The sequence below is a fragment of the Mesoplodon mirus genome, assembly GCF_964341445.2.
Source record: "Mesoplodon mirus genome assembly, chromosome: 2".
In the NCBI taxonomy this organism is placed as follows: domain Eukaryota; kingdom Metazoa; phylum Chordata; class Mammalia; order Artiodactyla; family Ziphiidae; genus Mesoplodon; species Mesoplodon mirus.
This window is the reverse complement of record NC_138977.1, coordinates 176,015,996-176,043,930: the sequence shown is the minus strand read 5'-3', so window position 1 is coordinate 176,043,930 and position 27,935 is coordinate 176,015,996. Positions and strand designations below refer to the sequence as shown.

At 46.6% G+C, this 27,935-nt stretch overlaps 1 protein-coding gene across 2 annotated transcripts; it reads right to left on the bottom strand.

Moving 5' to 3' along the window:
* Positions 1–1,939: 1,939 nt before the first annotated feature.
* SLC34A2 (solute carrier family 34 member 2) lies at positions 1,940–27,935 on the bottom strand. Of its 2 annotated transcripts, XM_082635539.1 has the most exons (14): positions 27,906–27,928; positions 25,906–26,153; positions 18,828–18,942; positions 18,590–18,724; positions 17,417–17,545; positions 15,795–15,938; positions 14,267–14,378; positions 10,439–10,634; positions 9,554–9,649; positions 9,003–9,123; positions 7,673–7,840; positions 6,171–6,287; positions 5,946–6,070; positions 1,940–4,378 (listed from the first exon to the last, which is right to left on the bottom strand). In XM_082635539.1, the coding sequence occupies exons 3-14, from the start codon at positions 18,937–18,939 to the stop codon at positions 3,773–3,775; spliced, it is 2,061 nt and encodes a 686-aa protein (XP_082491665.1). In that variant the 5' UTR covers positions 18,940–18,942; positions 25,906–26,153; positions 27,906–27,928; the 3' UTR covers positions 1,940–3,772. The 2 variants fall into 2 exon arrangements, with proteins under 2 accessions (XP_082491665.1, XP_082491664.1); XM_082635538.1 differs by lacking the exon at positions 25,906–26,153 and having other exon boundaries at positions 27,906–27,935.

Sequence of the window (27,935 nt, the reverse complement as noted above, 5' to 3'; positions counted from 1 at the left end):
ATCAATAAAACTAAAAGCTGGTTCTTTGAGAAGATAAACAAAATTGATAAACCATTAGCCAGACTCATCAAGGAAAAAAGGGAGAAGACTCAAATCAACAGAATTAGAAATGAAAAAGGAGAAGTAACAACTGACACTGCAGAAATACAAAGAATCATGAGGGATTACTACAAGCAACTATATGCCAATAAAATGGACAATCTGGAAGAAATAGACAAATTCTTAGAAAAACACAACCTTCTGAGACTGAACCAGGAAGAAATAGAAAGTATAAACAGACCAATCACAAGCACTGAAATTGAAACTGTGATTAAAAATCTTCCAACAAACAAGAGCTCAGGACCAGATGGCTTCACAGGCAAATTCTATCAAACATTTAGAGAAGGGCTTCCCTGGTGGCGCAGTGGTTGAGAATCTGCCTGCGGATTAAGGGGACGTGGGTTCGTGCCCCGGTCCAGGAAGATCCCACATGTCGCGGAGCGGCTGGGCCCGTGAGCCATGGCTGCTGAGCCTGAGCGTCTGGAGCCGGTGCTCCGCAACAGGAGAGGCCACAACAGTGACAGGCCCGCATAGCACAAAAAAACAAACAAAAAAAAAACCCAAAACAAAACAAACCAAAAAAACTACAATGAGGTATCACCTCACACCAGTCAGAATGGCTATCATCAAAAAATCTACAAACAATAGGGGCTTTCCTGGTGCCGCAGTGGTTGAGAGTCCGCCTGCCAATGCAGGGGACGCGGGTTCGTGACCCAGTCCGGGAAGATCCCACATGCCGCGGAGCAGCTAGGCCCATGAGCCATGGCCGCTGAGCCTGCGCGTCCGAGCCTGAGGCCACAACAGTAAGAGGCCCGCGTACCACACACACACAAAAAAATCTACAAACAATAAATGCTGGAGGGGGTGTGGAGAAAAGGGAACCCTCTTGTGCTGTTGGTGGGAATGTAAATTGATACAGCCACTATGGAGAACAGTATGGAGGTTCCTTAAAAAACTAAAAATAGAACTACCATACGACCCAGCAACACCACTACTGGGCATATACCCTGAGAAAACCGTAATTCAGAAAGTCATGTACCACAATGTTCATTGCAGCTCTATTTACCATAGCCAGGACATGGAAGCAACCTAAGTGTCCATCGACAGATGAATGGATAAAGAAGATGTGGCACATATATACAATGGAATATTACTCAGCTATGAATTATTTGTAGTGAGGCATATGGACTTAGGGTCTGTCATACAGAGTGAAGTAAGTCAGAAAGAGAAAAACAAATACCGTATGCTAACACATATATATGGAATCTAAAAAAAAAAAAAAAGAAAAAATGGTTCTGATCAACCTAGACACAGATGTAGAGAATGGACTTGAGGACACAGGAAGGGGGAAGGGAAAGCTGGGACGACGTGAGAGAGAGGCATGGACATATATACACTACGAAATTTAAAATAGATAGCTAGTGGGAAGCAGCCTGCATAGCATAGGGAGGTCAGCTCGGTGCTTTGTGACCACATAGAGGGGTGGAGTAGGGAGGGAGGGAGGGAGATGCAAGAGGGAGGGGTATGGGGATATATGTATACATATAGCTGATTCACTTTGTTATACAGCAGAAACTAACACAACATTGTAAAGCAATTATACTCCAATAAAGATCTTAAAGAAAAAAAATTCATGCTAATAATTTCTAAATTTCAACTTAGAATAGCATTAAATAGCAATTTTTAAAAACGACAAGTCAAGAGAGAAACCGTGGAAGAAAGGAAAGCTTGATATTTTTAGTACTTATGACGGCACTTTTCCCACTGGGGCTCCACAAATTATATAGCTGGTGCTGTTGGTCAGTAGTGATATTAAATGAGAAAGACCTCAAATTTTTAGGAAATAGATCCAGGAGGCCCTCATTTCCCTGTAATTGAAAGCAACCTGTTCCTTTTGGGCTTGATTATCATTTTTTATTTTTCATTTCCCACAACCAGTAAAAAAAAAAAAAAAAAAAAAATCAATGCAGGTACAAGGATCCAATTTTTAAAAATCATCGGGAGTATAAAGAAGGCCACAGCCCTGCCCAGGCTTAACTTACATATTTACAGGTCGTGTGACACGGGTGTGGCTGCAGAAGCAGTTTAAAAGGCAGGATTACAAAATATACAAAGTTGGTCTTTCTTAGTAGAAGCCAGCCTTGTTTCCAAATGAGCGCTTCATGACACAAATCACAGAACTATTTACTATATAACTTATGAAAAATGCTGTACATTGCATGAATATAAATATAGAGTATCAACGGCTCTGTTTGGGAATCCGTATCTACACAGGGAAGGTCAGGGGAAGGCTCAGTTTGGTACTACCTCTGAAAGTGATGGAGAAGCTAGGATGGGGGGAGGGCAGGGTCTGGGAGCACGTCTGCACTGACCCTTTTTCCCAGACTCGGTTGAAGCTCACTCACTCTCTGAGGAGACCTGGGGTTGTTGAGGATGAGAAGCAAGGGAAAGAGGAGGTGTACATACCACAGGGGGCTCTTGAAGGCACAGAGAAGGCATCTGGGGCAAGAAGGAGCACACTTCTTGGTCCCACAGACACACAAGGACCCCACCGCCACTTGATGACATGCCCTGGTTTCTGCCCTCAGTTTTGAGCTTTGCAGACATGGAGAGTGGGCAGAAAATCAAAGTTCTTCTATCTATGGGAGTATGGGAGGATGCTGGGAAAGAGGTTCTGGCTTCGATGGATGGACAGGTGGGTGGATGTATGGACATAAGTTGACCACCGAAAGCTGACCCGGATAGTCATCTTGCACAGGACAGAGAGAGGTACAGAGCTGTTCCATGCTCAGGTGCTTCCTGTGATTCAAGGGGGCACAGTGGAGGGGATTCAGAACCTGCATATCTTATTCCGGACTCAGCAGGGATGATTTTTATCAGCACTAAGCTTTAGCCAGAATGTCTGCCAGTTTGGTTTCTAAATTAGCCAGGTTAAGAAGCACCCGAGTCCTTTGTGGCAGATGAAACATCTCCCCCAGATGTTCCCCATTTCCCAGCTCTCATCCTCCACCTGCCAGCTCAGGGATAGGACCACTATCTTCTTATGAAGACCGGAGCTCCGGGTGAGCCAAAGCTCTGAGACCCTCTCTGTAGCTCTGATGTGGCTCCCATCCTGGAAACTTGAGGGCACAGCAGCTAAACTACTGGAACTAACCCTCCCTGCCCGGGTGAGAAAACCCTGACAGGGGACGTGGGGAGCACTGAGAAGGGGGAAGGGCCCACATCTATGGTCTTCACCCAAGTCCCCAACAATTACACCATTTCCCCTGAATCGGGCTGCTCTGGGACACGTGGGGGCAGCTGCTCTTGGTTCAAGTTGGTCTTTGGTAAAAGAGAGAAGTCTGAGCTGGATCATAATAAAGAAAAGTGTATGTGTATATGCACCTTTGACAAAGAACCTGCCATAAATTCCTCCCTTGGGGCTTTTCCTTTGCAAGGGGATGGTCTGAAAAAAAAAGTCCTACTGACCAACCCAGCTGTGTGTGGCAGCGGGTGTGATCACCTCTCTGGCCAGGTTTCACTATCTAATTCTCTTTCAGTGTTGTTCTGTGCCTTTCCAGGCCTGGAAGACCCAGGGAGCATGGGGCTGAGATGAAACTGCTGTGCGGGCTGATACGCTGGGCCAGGGAATGAGAGTCGGGATGGATGTCATTTCTCAACGGGGAATAAATGCTCCCGAGGTGGAGGAAGAGGTGGAGGTGGGGCCCTCCTCCAGCCTCCAGGCAGCTCCTACCTACAAGGCTGTGATGCTGGAAATGGTTTTGGTGCCCGAGGCATCCACCTCGGACTTGGGGACCCCGTCCTGGGCCTCTTTGTCCATGGCCATGTTAGCAAAAGCCTCGGGGGACTTAACGGGGATGTCCTGCACCTCCTGCAGGTCTTCACAGCACTTGCCGCCGCGGCAGCACTTGGGGCAGCCGCACAGCAGACAGCAGGTACGGCAGCAGCGCCTCTGGCAGCAGCCGGTGAACGTGGTGATGAGCTTGTCCCAGGGCTTCAGCGAGTGCATCCACAGCGGCAGGAAGTTCCAGTTCTGGAGCTTGTGGGGCAGGACGCGCGGGCACTGGGACTGCAGGAGCCTGAGGACCAACACCAGGAAGACCACAAAGATGATGGGCGCCCCCACACCCACCAGCACTGGCCAGCCGACCAGCGAGAGGCCAAACACTGCCAGAGGGATCAGGAAGAAGAAGGTGACCAGGTAGAAGACGGCAAACCAGCGGTACTCAGCTGAGATGCTGCCCAGCCCTTTGGCCAGGCGGATGGGCAGGCGGGTGAACGGGATTGGGTACCACAGCAAGATGCCTGAGATGTTGAAGAAAAAGTGGCACAGGGCAATCTGAAATGCAAGAGGTTGGACAGGTGAACGGGTCTGCTGCACGGTGGGGTTGGGGAGAAGATGGCGTCGTCTAGTAGCGGAGGCCTGAGTCTTCCTCATCTTCATAGCTCAGCCCAGAGTGGGACCCGTATTACCTGAGGTCCTACTACGTGTCTGGGGGGTAAGGGAGGGAGGGCGAGGGAGGGCAAGGGGGGTGACCGGCTGAATCACAGCTCATTTTTCAGGGCCTGAAGTCCTTTAGGCCAAATCTAACAATGAACTTCATGAATGTGCCCGCTGCCACCCAGTGCCTTGACCCTGCTGCTTCCAGCTGAGCAGTTAAGAGCTGGTGAGGCAGAAGGAAAGGTGTGCAAGATAGCTGGCTTTCTTGGCTCAGTGGCCCTATTTCAGGGAAGGGAGAGACAAGGAAAGATGGCTACAGTTAATAAAGATAATAGCAGCAGCAGCTGATGTTTATAGAGCGCTTACTAGGGGGGAGGCAACAAGTCCAAGCACTTTTATGGATTACTTCAATCCTCAAAAAATATCCTGAGTTGGCAACATTATCTCCACTTCATGTAGGAGGAAACTGAGGCACCACGAGGTCAAACTATTTTCCTAGAGTCACACAGGTGGGAGATGAGATTCAAACCCAGGTAGCCTGTCTCCAGAGGCCATGCACTTTGCACTTTGCTAGGTGTGCCCACCAGGTACCAAGCATGATGCTAAGGGCTTTGGACCAGCCCTGTCCGATATATTAGCCACTCTCCATTGAGATGTGGCATAAACATAAAATACACACTGGATTTCAAAGACTTAGTCCAAAAAGGAATGTAAATGATCACCATATTTTTAGATCAATTACATGTTGAAATGATAATGGGTTCAATCAAACACATTATTAAAATTAATCTCCCTGTTCCTTTTTTACCTTTCGAAACTGTGGCTACTAAAAAATTTCAGATTTCATGGGTGGTTCACATATTCTATCCTCACTCTATATTTCTATCAACAGCATGGCTTTAGACAGTGCCTCATCAGATCCTTATAATAATCCTAATGAGATAGGGATTATGGCTCCCATTTTTCAGATGAGGGAATTGATGCTCAAAGGTTAGGTCACCTAAGGGCACTTTATGTGTAAATGGTGGCACAGTGATTCAAACACCAAAGGTCATCTTGCCCAAGGTCACCTAGTTGATCCAGGCAAGGCAGGTCCCCCTGACTCTTCTCAATGCCAGGCTCAAGACACAGGTGACTTCTCAGTGCCCAGTCAGAGTTCACCAAGAGGAGGGCAAGGAGACGGGAAATGGTATCTATGCTTCCTGAATACCCTTTCTGCCTCTAGTAAAGTGGCCACCCCACCTTTGTTTAAACAACCACTGGTGATGGGAGTCTGACTACCACTCTAAAGAGGAGATGGCTTTGTTCTCAAATCTGTCTCTCCATGGCTTCTCCACATCACAGTTTTGGACATAACAGAGAAAAGCTTGGCTTGGTTTCTTGGTTAAAAACCATCTGCATACAAGACCATGGATAGGGTTGGATCCCACCCACAGAGCCCCTGCCCCATGCAGCATTTCCTGACCTGAAGCGAGCTCTTCAAAGTACTGCCTGGGCTAGCTAAGGCGGCCAAGATGGCGGTGGTGGTGGTACCGATGTTGGCGCCCAGCGTGAGTGGATACGCCCTGTCAATGGATATCACACCGATACCTGGGGGGGGGGGGTGAAAATACAAAGCCCTTAGCATCAGCCCCAGAGGATGACAGAAGATGGTAATGTCGACCGGAGGGAGACCCAGGGAGAAACTCACCGATCAGAGGGGTCATAGCAGACGTGAACACAGAGCTGCTCTGAACGATGAAGGTCATCCCCGCCCCCACAAGGATGGCCAGGTAGCCAGTCACCCAGGCAAAGGGGAAAGGGAAATCTGGAACGCAGAGGATAAGAGATGCGTCACAATCCTTCTGGGGAAGGCATGGGTTGGAGGCCCAGCTGGCATCTCCACAGGACCCAGGGTGCACGGCTGGGCCAGAGGTTGAGGTTGTGTAAAATCCTCCCCACCCCATACCAAGTCTGAAATTGCAAATTGGATTTTCAGCGTCCTTTCACCTTGCATATTCAGATGGTAGAACCAAGGATGTGGGTACGTGTTATGAAGACAAAAGTACATTTCACTGGAGTTCTAAATGCTGAACCCATCTGTTATGGACAGAATGTTTGTGTCGTTCCCCCCTCCCCCAATTCATATGTTGAAACCCTGACCCCCTAAGGTGATTGTATTAGGAAGTGAGGCCTTTGGGAGGTGATTAGGTCATGAAGTTGGAGTCCTCATGAGTGGATTAGTACCCTTATAGAAGGCAGAGCTTGCTTCCTCTCCACTCTCTCTTCCATGTGAGGACACAGTGAGAAGGCGGCCATCTGTAAACCAGTAAGTGGGTCCTCACCAGAACCCAACTGTGCTGGCACCCTGACCATGGACCTCCCAGTCTCCAAGACTGTGAGAAACAAATTTCTGTTGTTTAAGCCACCCAGCCTACAAGAATTTGCTACAGCAGCTGAATAACGACAAAGCGTTTGGAGCATTCAGACCTCTATCTTTCCTTCTGTCCTGGTCTCCCAACACTGCATACCCTCCACCTTTGTTTCCACCTAAAAGAGCAGTGAGGATATGAAGCAGCTTGGAAGCCCTACAGACCTCGCCCTCGGCACCACCAGCATAGGATCAGGCCCTGCACAGCCAGCAAGCATCCAGGGCACGGGTACTCAGCTCACCCTCGTGACAACCCGGAGAGGTAGGTATCCTCGGCCCCATTTCACAGGGAGAGTTTACAGGGTATATTTTCATTGGCCAGGACGCCATTCTCAGCAGTGGAGTCTGACTGGCTGCCTCAAAATGCTGACGTATTTATCCAGAACCACATTTTCTTCCCAAGAGTCAAAGGGAAGTAGGGACCATGATGGACTTCCGTTAACCTTCTCCTAAGGTATCGTGACAGACCCAGTAAAGTCCTGGGCAAACAGGGAACCTGCCAGGAAGGAAGGCCTATCTCACAGCTCTCTGGATTTGAGCTGGCTCTCTCTCAGGACCTTGCAAACATCTGATGGAAGCTTGCGCTTTCTCCCCAGGCTCCACCCAAGACACTAGGGAAGATTTCAAGGGTGAATGGCATCTTAACTTCCGCAACTTATCAGAGCCCAGAGAGGAACTCCATACAGAGGCCACGGCTAGAGGAGAATCAAAAGGAGCGCCCCTGGAGGGACCACAGTGACACTATCCCCTAGAAGGTCCAGAGTGGGGGGCAGTGTGCTTACCAGTGTTGATGGTCTTCTTGATGACAACAGCTACCTGCCCCCTGAGCACAGAGCCCAAGAGCTTGACAATTAGGATCAGGCAGCTACAGAGGACCAGCAGGGCGACTACCAGCAGAATGGTGCCCACAACAACATCTGGGAGGTTGAAATTCACGAAGATGTGCTGACCTGGAGAGACCATAGCATGCCCTTGTTAGGAAGGCATGGAACCCTTGACAGCCACAGATTGTTACTTATTCCCCAGCATCCTTCTGTCTCAGAGTAACAGAATCTTGGTTGTCAGCTTGACACACAGCAAGTTAGCCCAGAATAAAGACCACACTTTCCAGCCTCCCTTGCAGCTAAGTGTAGCCCTGAGGCTATGTTCTGGCCAATGGGATCTCATGAGGGTGAAGATGTAGTGAAATCCAGGGGCAGACCCAGGTTTCCAGCCCCATTCTTCTGCCTCTAAATCCCATGTTGTGTTTTACTCATGATAATGAGGATGCCTACAACAAAGTATTTGAGGAGCAAGGTGGGGTAGGATGGGCAAGTCAGAGTGGGAGCTATTGTTAATTATAAAACTCCTTGTGTTTTTTAAAAACCCCTGTGTGTCCCCATGATGATTCCAGAAAAACATGGTTATATCAATGGATATTATAGCACCTAGAACATGGGAGGTGATACGTTCACTTGATTCTGTGAGGTAAAACACAACTGGAGTATTAAGGTATATGGCTCAGAATTAATGTGGGGTGCACGGAGAGGAGGAGAAGCAAAGATGTGCAAATGGGCATATAAGGAATAAATAATTAGAAGAACTAACGTCAGGGCCATAAAAGAGTCCAGAGGCAACAGTATAGCTTCTTAAAGAACTGGAGCATCATGCAGCTCACTGCTTTGTTCAGTGCTATAGCCCTGCCATATGGGGCCTGCTGTACCATAGGGACTGATGACTTGAGGGTGAATGTGTTCTGTGTGTGCCCCACATCTCCTTCAAATCAGGCTGTCATCTCCCTAGAGGTACTGCCAAAGAGATACTGAAGCACACAGAAGGAGCACTCTGGTATCTGTTGATGAGTTCTGAATCCGTCTGGAACTGCCAGAGGAACTGAGTATCAAGTCCTAGTTCTGCCCCTTACGGGGGGACCTTGGGCCTGTCCCCTGCCCCTAAGCCTTAGTTTCCTCTGCTGTGAAAGCTCACAGCTCATTGGCCAGTGTAGGATTAGTGTTCAGTGAATCTCACTGCCCTTCTTTCCTTCATTTACTGGGGCTCCACACAGATAGGAAACACCTATCATCACCCCAGACAGCCTGTCCTGGAGGCTGATGCTCTGTGAGTTTCACTCACACTTGGCAATGTTCTCCTGGTGGGTCACGTTCTTGATGGTCCAGGTGTGCAAACCATCCGTCCAACAGAGGGAAGGAGAGGTGCAGTTGTCAGGCGAGGGGACGGTGACATTGCTCTCAGTCTGGGTGGCAAACATGAGAAATGCTATGTACAGTCCATAACACTCATTTCTGGTGGGGAATGGCAGGAAATGTGAGGCGTCAGGGGAGACCCATATCAATTCGTGCACCGTAAGCATGATGCACTGCTCCCATGGGTCCCTCCATAAATGAGAGCAAGGAGGCAGCCAGAGGTAAGCCAGGAGACATGAAAATAACAAGCCAGGAATAATGGGTCCATGATGTGGGTTGGTTCTGTCTGTCCTACTGTATAATGTCTGTCCATCTAGCATTCAAGAACTTAAGGATTCTCACTGGCTAGTTTTGATTTTTCAGGAATCCCTGATTTTTCTTTCCCCTTACCTTTTATATGCCCAATCTAAATGCAAGATCTTGCTTTATCAAGTATAGACACAAGAGTTCACCCACCCAGCAATATTCTCAGAAACTTACCATGTTGGTAAAAGTTTTACACCAAATCTTGATCATACTCTTGTTTTTGGCTGTTTCATCATTCATTGCAATTTGGTTGATAACTCTTTTATCCAGCTGAGGAAGGCAATGGACAGAAGAGAGTCAGCACGTTCTCAGAACTGATGTGGGACAGATGTTAAGCTGTTAAAAGGGGCTGAGGATGTGAACCGGACTGTGAGGGTGTGAACTGCACTGAAAGGGTGAGCTGGGACTCACTCTATCTGCACTCTCAGGGCAGAGCGCAGCACCCAGATGTCAGTGGGTGCTCAATAAATGAATGATTGTATGAACAATGAACCCGTATCTAAGAAGCATGCAGTAGATATTCATCAGATGACTGAATGACAGAAAAAAAAAACAGAAGGTAAGAGTGAAAGGGCAAGGTCCAAACTGGCCCCTTCTCCCCAAGGCAACATCCACAAAGCCTTCTTTCATTTATTTCAATAATATGGACAGACCCTAGTGAGCAGAGGGGTGAGATGGAAGGAAAGGCAGTAAACTCTTCCTCTTTGGCTGGGAGCAGGGTGCTACTTTAATCAGTGAGCCCATGGGTGCTGAGGCCAGTAGTGGGAACAAAGTGCCCAGGTGTCCAGTAGAGAGTCCTTGAGTCTAGAGAAGCGCTCACCCCCGCCACCTGCCCCCATCCTAATAAAGATGATACACTTGTTGAAATCAAGGAGATAATAAAGGCTAATTACTCCATCTCATCGGGTGTCCCTGAAGTTCTGCCTCCCTTGGCTTTTTTCAGAGGCAGCCAAAGGGCAGTTTTTACAGACCCTCATCCATCTCTTCCATCCCAGCCCAGTGAGTGGGGAGCAGGGGAGGGTGTTGGGGCCTTTCCCTCTCTGCAGAAAGACGAGTTACCTGGATAATGAGCTTCGTGAAGGGATCTGTGATAACTTTCAGAAGCTCTGGGGCATCCTCTCCATTCTTGAAGTTGAAGGTCTCCACTACCAGGTTGGTCAGGCGCTCCAGGTAACGGGTGGCAGCCTCCAGAGGCAGGAGCACCAACACAGACAGCCAGTTGAAGAAGTCATGGACGGTGGCCCCTGCAAAGGCCCTGCAGGAGGGGAACCCCATCCCGAGCCAGATTAGTCAACAAGCGACTGGGCACCATCTAGGCAGGTCATCACTTGTATCACCGGCCAGGTGCCACCTATCTGAGTGCATAGAGGTGTACAGTCTCACTTTTGTTCTCACAACAATCCCCAAAGTGAGTGGTATGAAGATCTCCATTCAGCAGATGAGGAAACTAAAGGCCAGTGAGCACGGAGGAATTGAAGACCACTGCAGGAGCACTGGGTCCAGGACCCTTGTCTCCCACTGTCCAGCAGAACCTTTCCCACCAGATCAGACAGTACAGTTTGCCCTGCTTGGGGAAAAGGGAACTAGATGTGTTTTGGCTGCAATTATTAGTTCACGGAGCACTGTTTGAGAAAACTTCATTAAGACCAGTTTCAAATCATGCATATGGAAGACGACCTTCCTTTTGGAAAGGCGGGGGCCAGTATGAAGGTTACCATCAGAGCCTTCTACACAATTGCATTCTTAACTGTAAGATCTTGAGACTTTGATCAAATATTTGAACAGTCTCTACAGAAAATAAAGCTAATATATACCACAATTTGCATCTACTGGAGAAGGTTCACTGATTCCCCCTGAATTCCATCTTACCTATCTCCAGATTAAAAAAAAACTCTATAGTTTTTTTCCCTCAATGAAAAAATGTTCCTTTAAAAAACTCTGCATGTCAAGAAATACCCAAAACAAATAGAAGATGGGACATGAGGGACAGAAGCTATTAAACATGTAGGGGGAAATGCTTAACTTCACCAATAATAAAAGAAATTTGCAATTTATTTATTTGCAAGTACAAATTTTCACATACCTTTTTTTTTTCTGAAACACTGCAGAATCATCACTTACAGAGGATACAATGATGTCATTTGGCCTGCTTTCTGTATGCATGCATCATTTAAGCATTAAGGCATCCTCTGTGTTTTTTTTTTTAAACTAACAATTAAAGTAGTACTTCTTGGTATCAGTGTGAGGATAAATGCAGACCCAGAAACAGAAGTGTAGCAGTCTTAACTTATAAAGAGGTCATCCAAATTATATTGAATATGTCTGTATTAATTTAAAAAATTTAAATAAAAGAACACTAGAATAGTTCTCATATGGAACTTGAGGACCTCTGAGGATATCTGTGGACTACTAGGGGCAGCATATGCTAAGCTGAGAAACACTGAACTTGATATAAAATATCAAATTTCAATAAGGCATGCCTTGCCTCACAATACTGGACATCCTTATGGATGCACAAGATAATTATATTATTAAACCATAGCAATAATTAGTTGGATGTTTATTAATGGCTCAGTATCAACCTGGAGGGAGGTTTCTAGTGGCATGGTTTGGAGCTCTATCCTTAGATTTATTTTGTTCTATCATTTCATCTAAGTCACAAATAAAAATGTAGAATATGTGTTAAACAAAGATCAATGATAATCTGGAGATGAAAACAAGTATGTTGCATACAGAAATATCCAAAACAACCTCTAAACCATCTCCTCTTAAGATTTGATTTTTATGTCATCAGATGTCTATTCTACCCACTACCCCACCTGTTTGCAGTCATGTACTGACCCCCGGTAGATCACTCCTCCTCATTTTTGTCACTCTCTCCAGTAACACTGCTGTCTTTTTTTTTTTTTCTGCTTTATAACAAAGTGAATCAGTCATACATATACATCTGTTCCCACATCCCTTCCCTCTTGTGTCTCCCTCCCTCACATACCATTTTAACTAATATTTTACAAAGTTAACTTATTCTTCCTGGAGAGGGTGATTTAAGACATTTTCATACACTGCTGATGCAAAGTGATACAAATATTTCTTTGTAGTTTGGCAAAATGTTTAAGGAGCCTTATAGGTGTGTCTGATACAGTAATCTATCCAGGAAAAAATAACCAGGAAAGAATGATACACATTTCCAAAGATGTTACTGAAAGCAATCTATTTAAATATCCCAAACAGGGGGTGAGCTAGGCCAATTATATTCCTATGTGCAGGCACTTTCACAGATCATATATTTACACATCCAGAGGTAAAAATTAGCGTAACAGTGAAAAGAACCCAAAATTTCCAATAAGAAAACCTGGATCGAGTCCCAGCTATGCCCCTCAGTGAAGTTACTTAACCTCTTTGTGTTCCTATATTAATAAAATGGGGCATAGAAAAGTCTGCTTAGCTTCTTGAGAAGATCAAATTAGCAAACACCCTGGGTAATGTGTATTATTATTTAGACCTCAGAACATTTCATCAGGGTCCAGACTTTAGCCATGGTTGAGGGAAAATGAATGTCTCTGAGGACATCCACTGCCACCCATGGATGAGGGATGGTGTTAGCTGACCCCCAGCCAGCCAGTCATCTGTCTGATGCCAAGATGTCTCATGATGTCTGATGCCACAGTTGAAGTATAGTTGGTGTACAATATTATATTAGCTACAGGTGTTCAATACAGTGATTCACAATTTTTCAAGGTTATACTCCATTTATAGCTCTTATAAAATATTGGCTATATTCCCCACAATACATCCTTGCAGCTTATTTTATATCTAATAGTTTGTACCTCTTACTCCCCTACTCCTATCTTGCCCCTCCCCCTTCCCTTTCCCCACTGGTAACCACTAGTTTGTTCTCATATCTGTGAATCTGCTTCTTTTTTGTTATATTCACTAGTTTGTTGTATTTTTTAGATTTCACATATAAGTGATATCATATAGTATTTGTCTTTCTTTGTCTGACTTATTTCACTTAGCAAAATGCCCTCCAAGTCCATCCATATTGCTGCAAATGACAAAATCTCTTTCTTTTTTTGTGGCTGAGTAGTATTCCATTGTGTGTGTGTGCACGCGCGCGTGTGTGTGTGCATCACTCTTCCATTCACCTCTTGATGGACACTTAAGTTGCTTCCATATCTTGGTAAATAATGATGCTATGACCATTGTGGGGCATGTATTTTTTCAATTTAGAGTGTCTGGTTTTTTTGGATGGGGACTGCTTCTCTATTTTAACAAGCTGTGGAAAAAGCCCATCACCAGTTAGAAGAGAGGCTGGGAAATGTGCTTAATTTTTGCATGAAACTTTGGAAGAAAAGGGTTTCCTTTGCCTGTATTTATCCTGCCCCGTTTTTAGATCTTACACATTCACAAAGGCTCTATGTTGCCTTTTATTGGCATGTGAGTGAAGAAGAAAAAGTGGCACGGGTTGAGCTGGCCAAAAATGGAAGCTTTAGGAGGTAATAATGATTTCTAACTGAGACAGTAAATCCTATTCTAACTGGCCTTGTTTTACACCACAGGTCAAGCTTCTAGCTCAAGCTTCTAGCTAGGACTTGTATTCAGGCAGCCCTGACTGTGTGCCAAGCACCTTGATAAGCATTTATCTGCATGATTGTGTTAACTCCTTTAGACAACACAGCAGTGATAGATACTATTATCCCAGCCCTGCATATCAGGGAACTGAGTTTAATCAACTGATAAGTATGTGATCCCAACCCCAGCCATACTCCACTGTGTCTATTTCTAAAGAGGTCTAGGGATAAGAAACATGCTCTAACGTTTAACGGTCGTTAGGACAACCTGGTCAATCCCAATGGGTGGTGCAAAGGCTGATGCTGAGCCTCCTACCTTCTGAACTCACTCCGGTCTCCTGCCTGCATGAGCGCCACAATGGTGTTGGTGATGGAGGTGCCAATGTTGGCCCCCATGATAATGGGGACGGCAGCCTGCACATTCAGCACTGGAGGGTGGAAAAGAGTAAGTTATCAAGTTAGTAAGTTGAGGAAGGCAGCTCGGCCATGTTCCTGGTGTGGCCCAAGGCAAGCTGATCACATTCAGGCTGGCAATCCCCTAAAGCATCAGTTCTTAACCTCTTTAGGGTCTGCACCTCGCTGTGAATCTGACAAAAGCGTGGACAGCTCACTATAGAAATATGCACATGTACCAAAAAATTAAAAATAAAAAAATAAGTAAAAAATTTTACTTTCTGTAAAATATTGTTCAGTTTCAATTTCTAATTCCTATGGATTAAAAATAAAATCAAACAGTGTGAAATAAAAAAAAAATTTCAGCACTTAATTACAGGGAATTCAGAGTCTCCATATAGCCCTTTTGTGGACCCCAGTTTAAAAGTTTCTTTCTAAATTCCTCTGTCCTCCCTATTACAGATGCAAGGGTAGCTTAAAAGAGACCTTACAATGTGTAAGGACTTGTATATTTATTATGGCAAATTTATGGCAGTATAATTTCTTTTTCTAACAAAGTTAATATATTGTCACATGTTCTAACATATGAAAGTATTTTGGAGAAGTAATGAATAACTTTTTCTAATTTGGACCCCGAAAGTTCTAGTTAATTTTAGCTAAAATGATGGTTTGGGCTGAAAATTAACCAGTTCAAACTGGTCCACCCCAGAGGGTCTGTCTCAACTTAGCCAGGGCAAATGTTGAACAGGTTCAAGTCAGCTCCCCGAACTCAGTTGCCCCAAAGCCAGTGTGTGATGTGATTACACGGTTTTATTCTTAGCCCTGACAGCGGTGATGGAAATGTTCTAAATCTATGTGGTCCAATATGGCAGCTGCTAGCCACATATGACTACTGATCCCTTCAAATATAGCTCTCGCAGCTGAGCAGCTGAATTTAAGGTTAAATAAAATGAAATAGGGGGCTTCCCTGGTGGCGCAGTGGTTGAGAGCCCGCCTGCCGATGCAGGGGACATGGGTTCGTGCCCCAGTCCGGGAAGATCCCACATGCCGCGGAACGGCTAGGCCCACGAGCCATGGCTGCTGAGCCTGCATGTCTGGAGCCTGTGCTCTGCAACAGGAGAGGCCACAACAGTGAGAGGCCCGCATACCGCAAATAATAATAATAATAATAATAAATAAAATGAAATAGCCACATGTAGCTAGTGGCTGCTGGACAGGATAACACAGTTCTAGAGAATTCAGAATTGAGTCTTCAAGCTTTGGGGCCAATTTTCAGACTCAGTTATGGGAAGGGAAACAGGAGACTGCCTATGATCTAAGCAGAACACATCATAGTTAGACAAGAAGGTAATGGTGATAAGCCTGGACACATTCAGAGTAAATCCCAGCCTCCCCAGCTGAACAGGGAAATGCCTGAAATGTTATCTGGGCTCATGGGTTCTTGGACTCACATGAGGAGGCCACCATGCTGACGACAATGGACGAGGAGGTACTGGAACTCTGCACCAGGACAGTCACTAGCACCCCGATCACCAGCCCCGCCACAGGGTTGGACATGATGGAGTTGTTGCTGAAGAACTGCCCGGCCACCTTTCCTGAAAAACAAACCCATGGCCACGTGATGGGGGTTAGGTGGGTGCTGACTAACAGAAGTCTCGGTCAAGACCAGCTGGCCATAGGTACCAGCCTCCAGACTTATCTTGGGCATCTTGCTTCCTCGGGCTTCTCCCCAGTGCTTCTCTGATGCCCTGACTCTGACTCTGTGACCTAGTTCCCCATCCACCCCTGTTCCTCTTGTCCCTTCACCCTACACCCTCCCATCCTTCAACCACTTTCATCAGCAAGTCCCCCTCTAGTCTTCTCTTTCCATGAACCTGGCCTCAACTCTGTACTTGGCCCGATGAGTGCCAGTGCAACTCCTGATGTCCTCATTCTTGTCTCTGGGATGTATTCCCAATTCAGAAGATTTACCCAAGTGAATCTTCTCATTCTTTTCTATCTACCTTCTTAGACCCCAGCCCTTAGCCCCAGCCTATAATTGAATTCTGGCAGTGTCCTTTTTGAGAATGTGCCTCTAGGACCATCAATCCACCCTCCAATACATTTTTTAAAAAAGACTGAGGCCCAGAGAATGGAGAGTGGAATGACTTGTCTGAGATAGAGTGCAAATCCCCTTACTGATGCTGCCTTGGACCAGGGGGACCAGAGTGGCATCCAGCAAGTCGGTCTGCTCCTCACACTTTCCCAGTTCTCCCAGGTCACAAAGATGAGTTCTCAAGAAAGGCACCAAAGGGTGCAGAAACCTATGGTCTTCCATGTCACTGGATCTGAGTTTAAATCCCACTATGGCAATTATGGCTGTGAAACTCAGTGCAGGGCGGTGACCTTCTTGAGCCTTGGCCTTTTCCTCTGTAAGTGGGAAGGACTTTTGGGATGGAATGTTTAAGACAATGCCCCTGGAAGTGCCTACCTCAGTAGGCATTCAAAGTGTTGGCTCTTACTGTTGCCGCCCATCAGGGATACACAGGTGACCAAATGTATGGTGATTACATTCCAGGTCCCCTCACCCTCCATAGCCACACTCAGTTGTGGGAGGTGTTTAGGCAACTGCTCTGAATGCAGATCCCCTAGCACAGGACCCCTATCCTTCTCCAGCAAAGGGCCAGCTTTGATTTTTAGCAGTGGCTTTAGCCTAAGAATACTTTTATTCAATAATCCCCTTAGGTGGGGAAGCCCAAAGACAGTAGGGATCCCTCAGATGAACCTTTAGGTCAAACAGCTTCCTGTCCAGTGTTCATAGACAAACACACGGAGCTGATCACTTGGGCTTGGCTCTAGCCCTGGCTCTGGTCTAAGGCACTTCAGCCAGCGAGTCATAGCTCTTTCATGGGCCTCAGTTTTCCTTTCTGTAAAATGGGGGCATGACTTCACAAGATGATCTGAGGTGGCTTCCAGTCCTAAAATACTCCAGGAGGCTGCAGCTGGAGAGGGCCTGCTGGAGTTGTGACTTTCCAAACCAAATTCAATGAGAACACCGCCCCCAACCCAGACTTTTGACCTCTTCCATCCATACCTCCAACCAGCTGGAAGGCACTGCTGAGGACATCCAAGGAGCACACGAAGAAGTAGAGAAATACCAGAAGTAAAATAAATTTCCCAATCCCTTGGAAGACACAGAGAATCTTCCCTTTGGTGTCTCTCTCTGGGGGGAGGGGAAAAGGCATGGAGGCTTTTAGTGTCTGCAACACTGAGAAGTTTGACAATGAGCTCGGAACTCCCCCACCTCCCCTCCCAGCCAGGCAGCTGTAATCTTATGGATCACAAGACCTAGAGATAGGTTGTGTCCACGGCTGCAGTTTTCAAAGCAATTACCACTGTACTCCATTTAATTGAAACCTGTGGTGAAATGTCTCTAAAGCATTTGGCTCTGGGAGGAGGGGTCAGTGGGCCCTGGGGCACACACAGGCCAAGCAGGGCACATGCTTGTGCTGGGCTGAACCAGGGTCACTGATAAGCCGTTAAGAGCACTTGCCCCTTGCTAAGGGTGGGGTCAGAGATAATGGCTGTCCTAAGCACCTTCAGAACCGCACAGAATACTTTCTACAAAGTGGCCGCAAGGCAGCCATCACAGCCTCCATCTGGGAGGGCTTGGGCCCTCATACATCCTGGAAGGCTACCTCCTTGGTGGCTGTTTTCGACACTCACTTGTAAAGTGGTTCTCACCTCCTCCCAGCTCCTTTACCCTCCCAGCTGTCTGATCCGCACAGACCTCACACCCTGCCTGGAAAAGAAGTACAGCATTTGCTTGCACCCCAGCTGTTCTGTCTGTATAGTCTGTCTTCTGCAAGCCTTCCCTGATGCCCACATTTAGGTGAGGGGACTCCTCTCCCCCAACCCCCGGGGCTCTCAGAGGCAGGGCCTCATCTATTTACTGCTGCATCTGCAGCACTGGACAGTACCTGGGTTCAGCACAAAATGGATTATAAAGAGCAGCACAGGGTCTGGCCTGGTTATAACCCCAGTGCCGGCCCACATTTGTTGAATGAATGAATGAAAGAACAAAAACATCCCCCGGTCATCACAGGATGCTTGACTCTTAACCTGGGTGGCATCCCCTAGCCAGGACCTTTGCTTAAACAATGGAAGGGAGAGGCTGACATGAAGGAGGTGACGCTGTGAAGCTAGTAGCCTCAATCCCTTGCCGACGGGCAGCCCCTTCCCGCCTGCCCCAGCTGGCCTCATTTACCTGACCACTTGATCCCTGTGTCCTGAAGCTCGGGCAGGTTCCAGGGGTCTTCCACCTCTGTGGGCTCCTCTATCAGTGCCGTGGTGGAATAAGAGGGCAGAAGTTCAATCTTGGTGACAGAGGTGTTGGTGTCATCTGCCCAAACAAGCAGTGAAGACCATGAGGAACGAGGAACCAAGCCTGGGTCTCCTGGTGTCCTCCCAGGGGGCCAGCCCAGGGCTGGAGGGGTGGCACTTACTTTTGCCAGTCTCCTTGCCTTTTGCGGGTGTGGTGGACTGCTGACCGGCGGCCCCTTCGATGTATTTATCAGAGTTAGACTGGGCATTTTCCAACTCAGGCCAAGGAGCCATGGTCTGTGGATGGGAAAACAGCTTACAGAACTAGCCACTGAAAGGAGGCACACTCAGTTTCTGTGACAAGAAGGTCCAGTGGTTGCAAAGATTTGGGGGAGTTAAGGGATTTCGTCCTTATACCTTCTGAGTATGGACCCTTAAGCACCATATTTCACACCTCTGTAGGCCTCCCTCAATCACTCACCCAGGCTGTCACTAAGTCAAACCACTGTTTCCAATTTTTCCAAAGCCACAAATCTATATACATCAGTTGATCTTCCTTTGATTGCTCTAATGTCTGTCTTGGCCTCTGTCTTGACTCTCTCCCTTAGTCTGAAAGGGAACACGGACCCATTCATCTTCATCAACTTGTGGTACCACCAAGTCCTCACAACGCTCCAATGGTCTCCCCACCTGCTGCTCATTAAGGGACAAGTTCAACTGCAGATCTGTGCCAAACCTCATCCAGTGGACTTAACGTCTATGTATACGCTCATACACATTCTACCTGCTTTACCTGCTACTGGGTCTTCTATGAGAAGCATGACACATTAGATCTGGTTCAAATCCCACAGGAGCCGCTTCTCAGTGGGTGTGTGTTCAGGCAAGTCCCTTTATGCCTCTGAGCGATCTATAAAATGGGGACAGTTCTTCATGCTTTGCAGGGTTATGAGATTAATAGTGATGCCTAAAAAGTGCCCGGTAAATAGTAGCAATGATTACTAGGCTATGCTGCCTGAATTAACGACCCTTTGTCAGAACTACATTCTTCCCAGCCTTTGATAGAGACTTCCTCATAACCCATTTTCTCAACAAAGGCTTTCTCGGTTCCATGGAGAGGAAGCCTGGCTCCCCGACAAGCCAGGACGCCCACTACTCGCAGTCCTTGTCCTGACACATCAGACAATGCAGCCCAAAGGACTGGAACGAACAATTCACAGGAAAGGAAGTGCAAGTGGCTAAAATACTTATTACAGAATAGGAGTTCAGCCTCATCAGCGACCCAAGATATGCAAACCAAAACAGTGAGATAACTTTCAACTATCAAATTAGCAAAAAATAAATAAAAATTTAAGTGTAATATGTCACTCTGGAGAAGATGCAGTGAAATAAGCACAGCTGAAGCTCTGGAAAGCAGTTGGCGAAATGCCTCAAATGCCCTACACTTTTCAAACATCTCTGACCCGATAATTTCACTTCTAGGAATTAAGAATCTAGGAAAAATGGATAACTAATAAGAACCTGCTATATAAAAAAATAAATAAAATTTAAAAAAAAAAGAAGAAACTAGGAACATTTTTTTTTCCTCAGAAAATCAAAACTACCTGCCTTGCTCTGATCATCTCTTTCGAGAGGGTTTCCCAGAACCTTTGTCTATTCGTTTCCTTTCCTATTTTTCTTCAATAGATCTATTTCCTGCCTACCAGAATGTAAGCTCTACCAAGAAAGGGGGCTTTGTCTTACTCATAACTGCATCCTCAGCGTCTACAGCTCTGCCTGGGACATTGACAGTGCCCAATAAATATTGGTTGATGAATGAATGTGATGCAGGCCAAAATGCACTATAATTTACAGAGTGAAAAATAAAAACAGGAAACTATTGTATTAAGTATGGTACATCCATGCAGCGTAATAGCATGCCATTAAAAATGCTATAAAGAACCAGCAAAACAAACCAAAAACAAAAAAACAAAAAACCCAGGAAAATGCTTTAGATGAATTGTGAATAAAAGGCACATTTATGTCCCATTCACAGTATGATCTCAATAAGGAACCAGCAATGTTCCATGGGGTTCAGAGAGGGTGATAGGATTGTCTGTGATTATTTTCTTCTATCTGAACTTTCCATATTCTTTTAAGAGATGCAGCCTAACCCCAAACCCACAAAGGTAAAATGGCTCAGGACACCTGTATTGTTACTGTCACTCATACTGACAAAGCTAGAAGTTAAAAGAAGCTGATTCTGTGAGTCCCCATCATGAGAGGATTTCATGAATTTGTTTGGCCCAGGGAAATTTTCGACTTTCCCCACGCAGCTGCAGTGCACGGCACATACTTCTGTGATCACAGGGAACATCCTGCAGTCACTGGCTTCCAGGAAGGCATAGGCCAGGTTTTTCCTTTCAGCTTAAGAAGCACCCAGCACAGGGCCTGACACACAACAGGACTCGTGCACTTTCTGAGCAGGATGCTGGGACCTGCCTTGCCAGCAAAAGCCAATACTTATCGAGCCAGGCTGTGCCCCACCTCACTGCCACACATTCGGGGAGGTGTTTTTATTCTCCCATGATACAGATGAAGAAACTCAAGCACAAGGAGACTTATAACTTGCCCAAGGTCCCTCATGGTAGAGCCTTGGACACAGGTCAGTTTGAATCCAGAGTCTCCTGAAGCCACTCAGGCATGTGTCCTACCGGTGTGACTCACCTGGCACTCCATCACACATTACTGCAATACCTTTTAATTGATTTCTGATAACAACAACTCTCACTTTAATGAGTACCAAAGAGGTGCCAGGGGCTGTGCTGGTGCTTGACACATATTATGTCATTTAGTCTTTAGGCAAGAAAGGGGTGGTGAGCACTGCCATTTACAAATGGGAAAAAACTGGAGCTCCAAGACATTTCAGCAACTTGTTCAAAGTCACCCAGTAGGTGAGTGACAGAGCCAGTTTTTAAACACAGCTCTCCACCTGTCAGTGAGGCTATGGGCCATATCCCCAATATCCTTGGCTGTGACAGACATATCTTCCTGGAGCACTGCTTTAACCCACACAATTGGGGCAAGGGAATGTTAAATAATGTGACCAGTAGATGATTTACATTTGACTAATCCTATGAAGGGTTATTGTGATGATCAAGTGTGTCATGTTTTAAAAGCTCTCAGAACAGTGACTGACATAGTGTAAACCTTGTGTGATTATCAAGGATCATACTAAAATGAGCATGGACATATTATAGTACAAAATGCAAGATGTATAATTAAAAATTAAGGAAAGAAAACAGAGCACAAAAAACTGCTTTGAGCTTGCAACTGGCTGTTCTGGGCTTACTCACAGACCTCCAAGGATTTAAATATCTGCCTTTCTGCTCTTGGGGGCATTCTGAAGGAAAAATTTGGAAATTGCCACCTTCTACCATCTTTCTCTCTCTTATAATCTTAATTCACCCTAGGGTTGTTCTCCTATCATTTATGCACACTTATACTGCCTTCTCAACTAGAATTTAAGTTTTAGAGGGCAGAAACCCTGTTAGGATTTTCCTCCCAGCATTCAGTAGACTACACATAGTAGGTACTGTACATTTGTGAATGGAGGAGTCAACATATAGCGTTTGCTGAGGGAAACCCTAGAAGGTTTGCTGTGTCCTAGACCCACATTGATCATGACCAGGAAACAAATCAAGCCTGAATCTTACTGATGAGTGCTGTTCCTCATCACCATATGCAAGTTGGGTTGGCCAAGATCTGCTGGATGGAGCAACTGTATCAAGAAGCTGCAACCAGGATGTCACAGCAGTACCACCTGGGAAATTCGCATCAGCAGTAAGGTGTTATTATTTAAACTGTTTCTGGTGACTGGATTTCTGACTGATCAGAATCATTTTCTTTTAAGAAGTGAACAAAGCGTCTAGCGAACTCAGAAACAGACACAGACACGTCTATGGTCTGACATCCAAGTAATTCACAATAATACAAGCAACAGAATGGGCAGACACCCATTTCCACTGAACTGGACAGAAAGGAGTAGAATATGGCTGTAAGGGATCCCACAAGCTAGGGCACCTTGAATACTTCCTCTGTGCGAGCCCTGTGCTGGCTTCCTTCCCTTCCAGGTCCTGGGTCCTCATTTACTATTAATCAGCATCACCAAGAACCAAAGGCAACTTTCTAATGAAATTCTCTACTCTTCCTTCCTGGAAATCTTGCTTCCCCTACTCCAAGTTCAGCCATCTGTCAGAAGCCCAAATCCCCTTTACAAATTTTCCCTGATGAAGCAATCATTTCTCCTCATCCAGGTCAGTAGGCCCTCCTTATCCTTGGCTTCTGCATCTATGGATTCAACCAACCACAGATGGAAAACATTCAGTGGAAAAAACATATTCCAGAAAGTTCCAAAAAGCAAGAGCTGAATTTCCAGCACACAGGCAACTATTTCCACAGTGTTTACGTTGTATTTACAACTATTTACATAGCATTTACACTGTATTAGGTATTATAAATAATCTGTCTAGAGATGAGTTAAAGTATATGGGAGGATCGCATTGGTTATGTGCGAATATTACACCATTTTATACACGGGACTCTGGGAAAGTCCTGGAATCAATTCCCGCAGACACCGAGGGACCATTGTTCTTCATTTCCTGGTACATTCATCTACTCCACCATCACTCACTGGGCTTTCACTGTGCTAGTCGCCTGCAGGTAAGGAGAGGAGGTGCAGGTCCACACACCGAAGCACTGTCCCCCAGAGGGGCAGGCAACCAGGAGTCATCTAACTCAGCCCAGGACATTCTGAGGCAGCTGCCCCACCTTCGCCGGCTCCCAGCCCTCCCCCCCCCGCACCCCCGCACCACACACACACACACACCCCCCCCGCCCCGGCTCAAGTTGCTCTTCTCAGGACCTGGCAAGTGGGGAAATGCAGGCCACCTGGCACCCAACCATTGCATTAGGCAGCGTGGCTGTGGAGCCCCATTCCCCCTGACTCCCCAGCCAGCAAAGCCCCAATGCTCCAAGTAGGCTCACCCTGCAGATTTGGAGTAAAGGAGAGCTTGGAGCAAACGGCCCATGATTAGTCCCGAGACTAGACAGCTGTTCAGTACGCTGATACCCTAGCGCTTGTCACATAGCACTGGGAGAGAGAGAACCATGCAGTAGGTGAGGGCCTTGCAGAGCCCTGTGACTCACTGTGTGTGACCCTGAGCCTCGGTTTCATCATCTCAAAAATGGGGAGAATACTCACTGAGCTGTTGTGAGACTAATTGATTAATGAGTGTAGGTGAGGCCCCGAGCAGAGTGCCTGGCAGAGTGAACACTCAGAACTTTGTGAAATGAATTGCATCCCAAACAATGAACAGCCTCAACTCCACTTTGCCCCAGAGCATAAGTTCTTCATCTCAGTGCACAGCTGAGTGGACCTCGGTAAATATTTGTGCTGACAAATGAATCCAAAGCACCTAAGAAAAAAGGATCTAACGTTTGTTTTGCCATGGGGAGTGTCCTATGTGGTCTGTGACCTCATTAAATCTTATAATAAGGAAGTCTTCTTTCCAGTTTACAAAGAAACTGAGGCACAGAAAAATTTCAAAAGTCCCACAGTGAGATTTCCCTGGTGGTCCAGTGGTTAAGACTCTGCGCTCCCAATGAAGGGAGTGTGGGTTCGATCCCTGCTGAGGGAACTAAGGACTCACATGCCCCATGGCAAGGCCGAAAAAAAAAAAAAGTCCACAGCTACCTAGGGACAGTCAGGATTTCAACCCAGGACTGCTGGTTCCAAAGCCGGAGAGGTTTTCAATAGAACTCTCAGCCACGTGCCAAGACAGGAAGGAGCAGTTATGCTCTGGGCCGCATCAGAGCAGCAAGGCGCCTCAGGTCCAGGCTCAATGGGGGCTCTGAAGGTGTCTGAGATAGCTGGCTGGGCCCACACCTCTGCAGGGGTCACTCTTGCCTAGTCATTCAGACAGATGGAAATGCCAGCTAAGATGCTCTAACAGCAGGCTGCTGATTCCCTACAAAAGCTCAGGCATACCAGAGGCCTGAATTCGGCATATGCCAAGACTTTTAGTAGGCACTGGCCAGACAGATGTAGCCTGAATCTGAGGCCACTACTCCCAGGGGTGTGGCAGACACTAGCCTGTCTGGAACCCGATTCCCTTGGGAAGGGGTTTGGGGGCCCGAGGGGTCCTTGGAGCCTGTGTTCCCCTCCAAAGGCTTTCTCCCATCCCTATTCCTCGGATTCAGCTGTTCCCTCTCCCCGCCTTCCCCCAAGGTTGTACTCTAGCACTCTCCTGCTACCTGCCAAAAGCAGAGAAGGGTAAAGTCACCCCTTTTGGCAGTTTGGTACTAATACCCAGAAGAGTGTTTTTTATTGCCCAGGCACAAGATTAGTGACTATGACTGCACATCTGTTCCCTTGCCCCCGCCCCAAGCTCCTCCCTATAATTTGAGCTGGCTGTATTGATAACTCTTTTGGCTCAATTTCCTGCATCCACATGTGTACCCAATGCCAAGAGGAACTCTTGTAGGCCAAGGAAAATAAACTGCTCAGCCTTCTCAGACCTGGGCAGCAGGGAAATGTAGGGCACCTGGAAGTCACCCAACCCCTATGGTCTGCATTGTTTGAGCCTCTCCAACCAGGACCTGTTCTGGGGCCACCTGCGATCCGAACAGCAGCAGCTCAAGGCCATCTGAAGAAGTGGGGAGAGGAGGAAGGAGGCACGGGGCATCCTCCTGCTGAGAGACCTCAATACGCAGGCATTTTCCCACCGGGCTGTGGCCTCCACAAGCACAGGGAGAATGACCTTGAGCTCCCAGCACGCAGGACAGTGCAGACAGTGTCTGCCAGCCAAATACTTATTGAGTGATTTGTGCCAGGCACTGCAGTAAGCCCTGTTCACAAATTAACCTGTTTAATCTCACAAGCACTTGATGTATTCCTGTCCATTTGCTTGAAGTATTTATACCTTAGTACCAATGTTATCCCCATTCTACAGAAAAGGAAACCGAGGCACAAAGAAATGAATTGCTTCAAATCGCACTAAGCCTTCAGAGACAACTCAAGCTTGGGTATTCTGACTCCAATGTTCTCAAGAAATATTACCTTATACTTTGAAAGAATGACCAAGACTTCAGAAATTCCCAAGAGGGCAGTGGTTACTTTCCTTCAGCTTCCTCTAGCCATCACAAAGCAAAATAATCCCCAGAGAACACGGTGGTGGAGGGGGGGAAGCATGTGAGACAGAGAATCAATTGGCTCAGTTTTACCTTGATGAATGGCTTTAGACTTTGGAAGATATGCACTAATAGGATTTTAAAAAGATGTTTAGGGCTTCCCTGGTGGCGCAGTGGTTGAGAGTCCGCCTGCCAGTGCAGGGGATGCGGGTTCGTGCCCCGGTCCGGGAAGATCCCACATGCCGTGGAGCGTTAGGCCCGTGAGCCACGGCCGCTGGGCCTGGGCGTCCGGAGCCTGTGCTCCGCAACGGGAGAGGCCACGACAGTGAGAGGCCCGCATACTGCAAAAAAAAAAAAAAAAAAGATGTTTACCCTGCTGCTTTAACCTAAGGCCCTCTTACCAAACCACACCCTCCCTCACAGTGTGCTTTCAATCTGTATTTATGATATTTTAAAATAAATCCTGCAATTAACTTTAACCATATCAATTATTTTGTAATTTTGGGGGGCAGAGGTTTAAAAGGGCTAATTTATAAAAGATAAGCATCTATAAACATCTTGCAATCTTTTTGCAGCCTTCTTTCTGTACTGTTTTGCATTTTTAAATTCACTGGGATGAATTAATTCTCTGGGATGCCCTGACTACTCCCAGCTGATACTGCCTTTCTGTCCCCAGGGTGGAGTTGGGGGGAAGGCAGGAGGAAGGTGGGGTGGAAGGTAGCTAAAAATGAAAATTTTATTCTAAATCACTGATCCTGAGAAGATGTTTTCTTCATTAAAGTGAATTCAGGCTACATTTATGTCTGACTCGTGTCTAACAGCAATAACCCAGACATCCATCCTCCCGCCACTGGGGACTTGTTTCAGTGAAACAGTTGAGTGACAGGGTGGATTTTGGAGGGTGGATTTTGGACACCCAAACCTTTACAGAGCATGCAGTTCTCAAAGTTACAAAAATAGAGAAGAGATCGTTATCAGCTAGTTGGCCTGGCACGGGCGAGAGATTCAAACACACTTAACAATCCGAAACAATGGTTACTGCCATGAGGCACAACTTTTTCAAGAACACTCAACTGACAACAGGTTAAAGAATTCCAGCACAGGGGCCAGGAAAGGAAAAAGTCAAACAGGGCTGGAGCAAGCAGAGCTAACACAAATCTCTTGGTGAACCTAAACAGGCAGGAAGAGGGGATTCTAAGTGATGAAATCCACAAGCCACCTCCGTGAAACCAACAAGTTTGAGAAAGTTGCCTCCTCATTAAGGGAAAAGGAGAGACTCTCTTCACCTCAGTACCAGCTACCCAGGGCATCTGAAGACTGAATTAACTCCACTCCACATGCCTCCCTTTCTGACCTGGAGGTGCTTGAGCTCCCCAACACAACCACACCTTGCACACATCTCCCCAGCCCGCCAGCCTGGTACCTTGACTCCGAAAACACTGAAAAATTGTGGGCTCTGTTTTCCAAAGACAAGCGGAAGATTGTCTGATGCTGCCTGCCCTGATGGGACCAGCAAACCAGGACTGTATCTTGCAAGTCACTTTAGATAAATAACCCTGCAAACCAGAACAGTAGCACGTGGAAGTCACACTGGGGGAGGGACGGCATCACCGGACAGCCACCCAAACCTGGAATTTTCAACGAAGAAAAGACAGCAGAAAAGGCAGACCATTCTGTTCCCCTTCTTGTAAAGAGGGAGAAACTGAGGTCCAGGGGCACACAGGGACCTCCCTCAGATCACACAGCTAGTTAATGACCAAAAAGAGAACCCACTAGTCCTGATTCCTACGGGGTAGGAATCCCCAAACATCTATTATTTTAGAATCCCCAAGTATGCCACTACTAAGAGTGTAGTCATAGGAGTTGAAACAATAACAACAGCGGCAACAATAAGTAGAAACAGTAAGAAGAAAAAGAAAAATCTGAAAATTTGGGGGAGGTTGTTTTTCTCTTCCAAGCCCAAAGCCAGCGAAGTTCCTTGAGGTCAGGATAGAGGGAGATCTAAAAGAATTAAGTAAATTAAAAGTGAATTAAGGTTCTTTCAAGAGCCAGAAGGGAGGAGGAAGCGCCCTGATCCCAGCGGCGGTACTCACCCGCACTCTCTGCGCAGGTAATGGACCGGA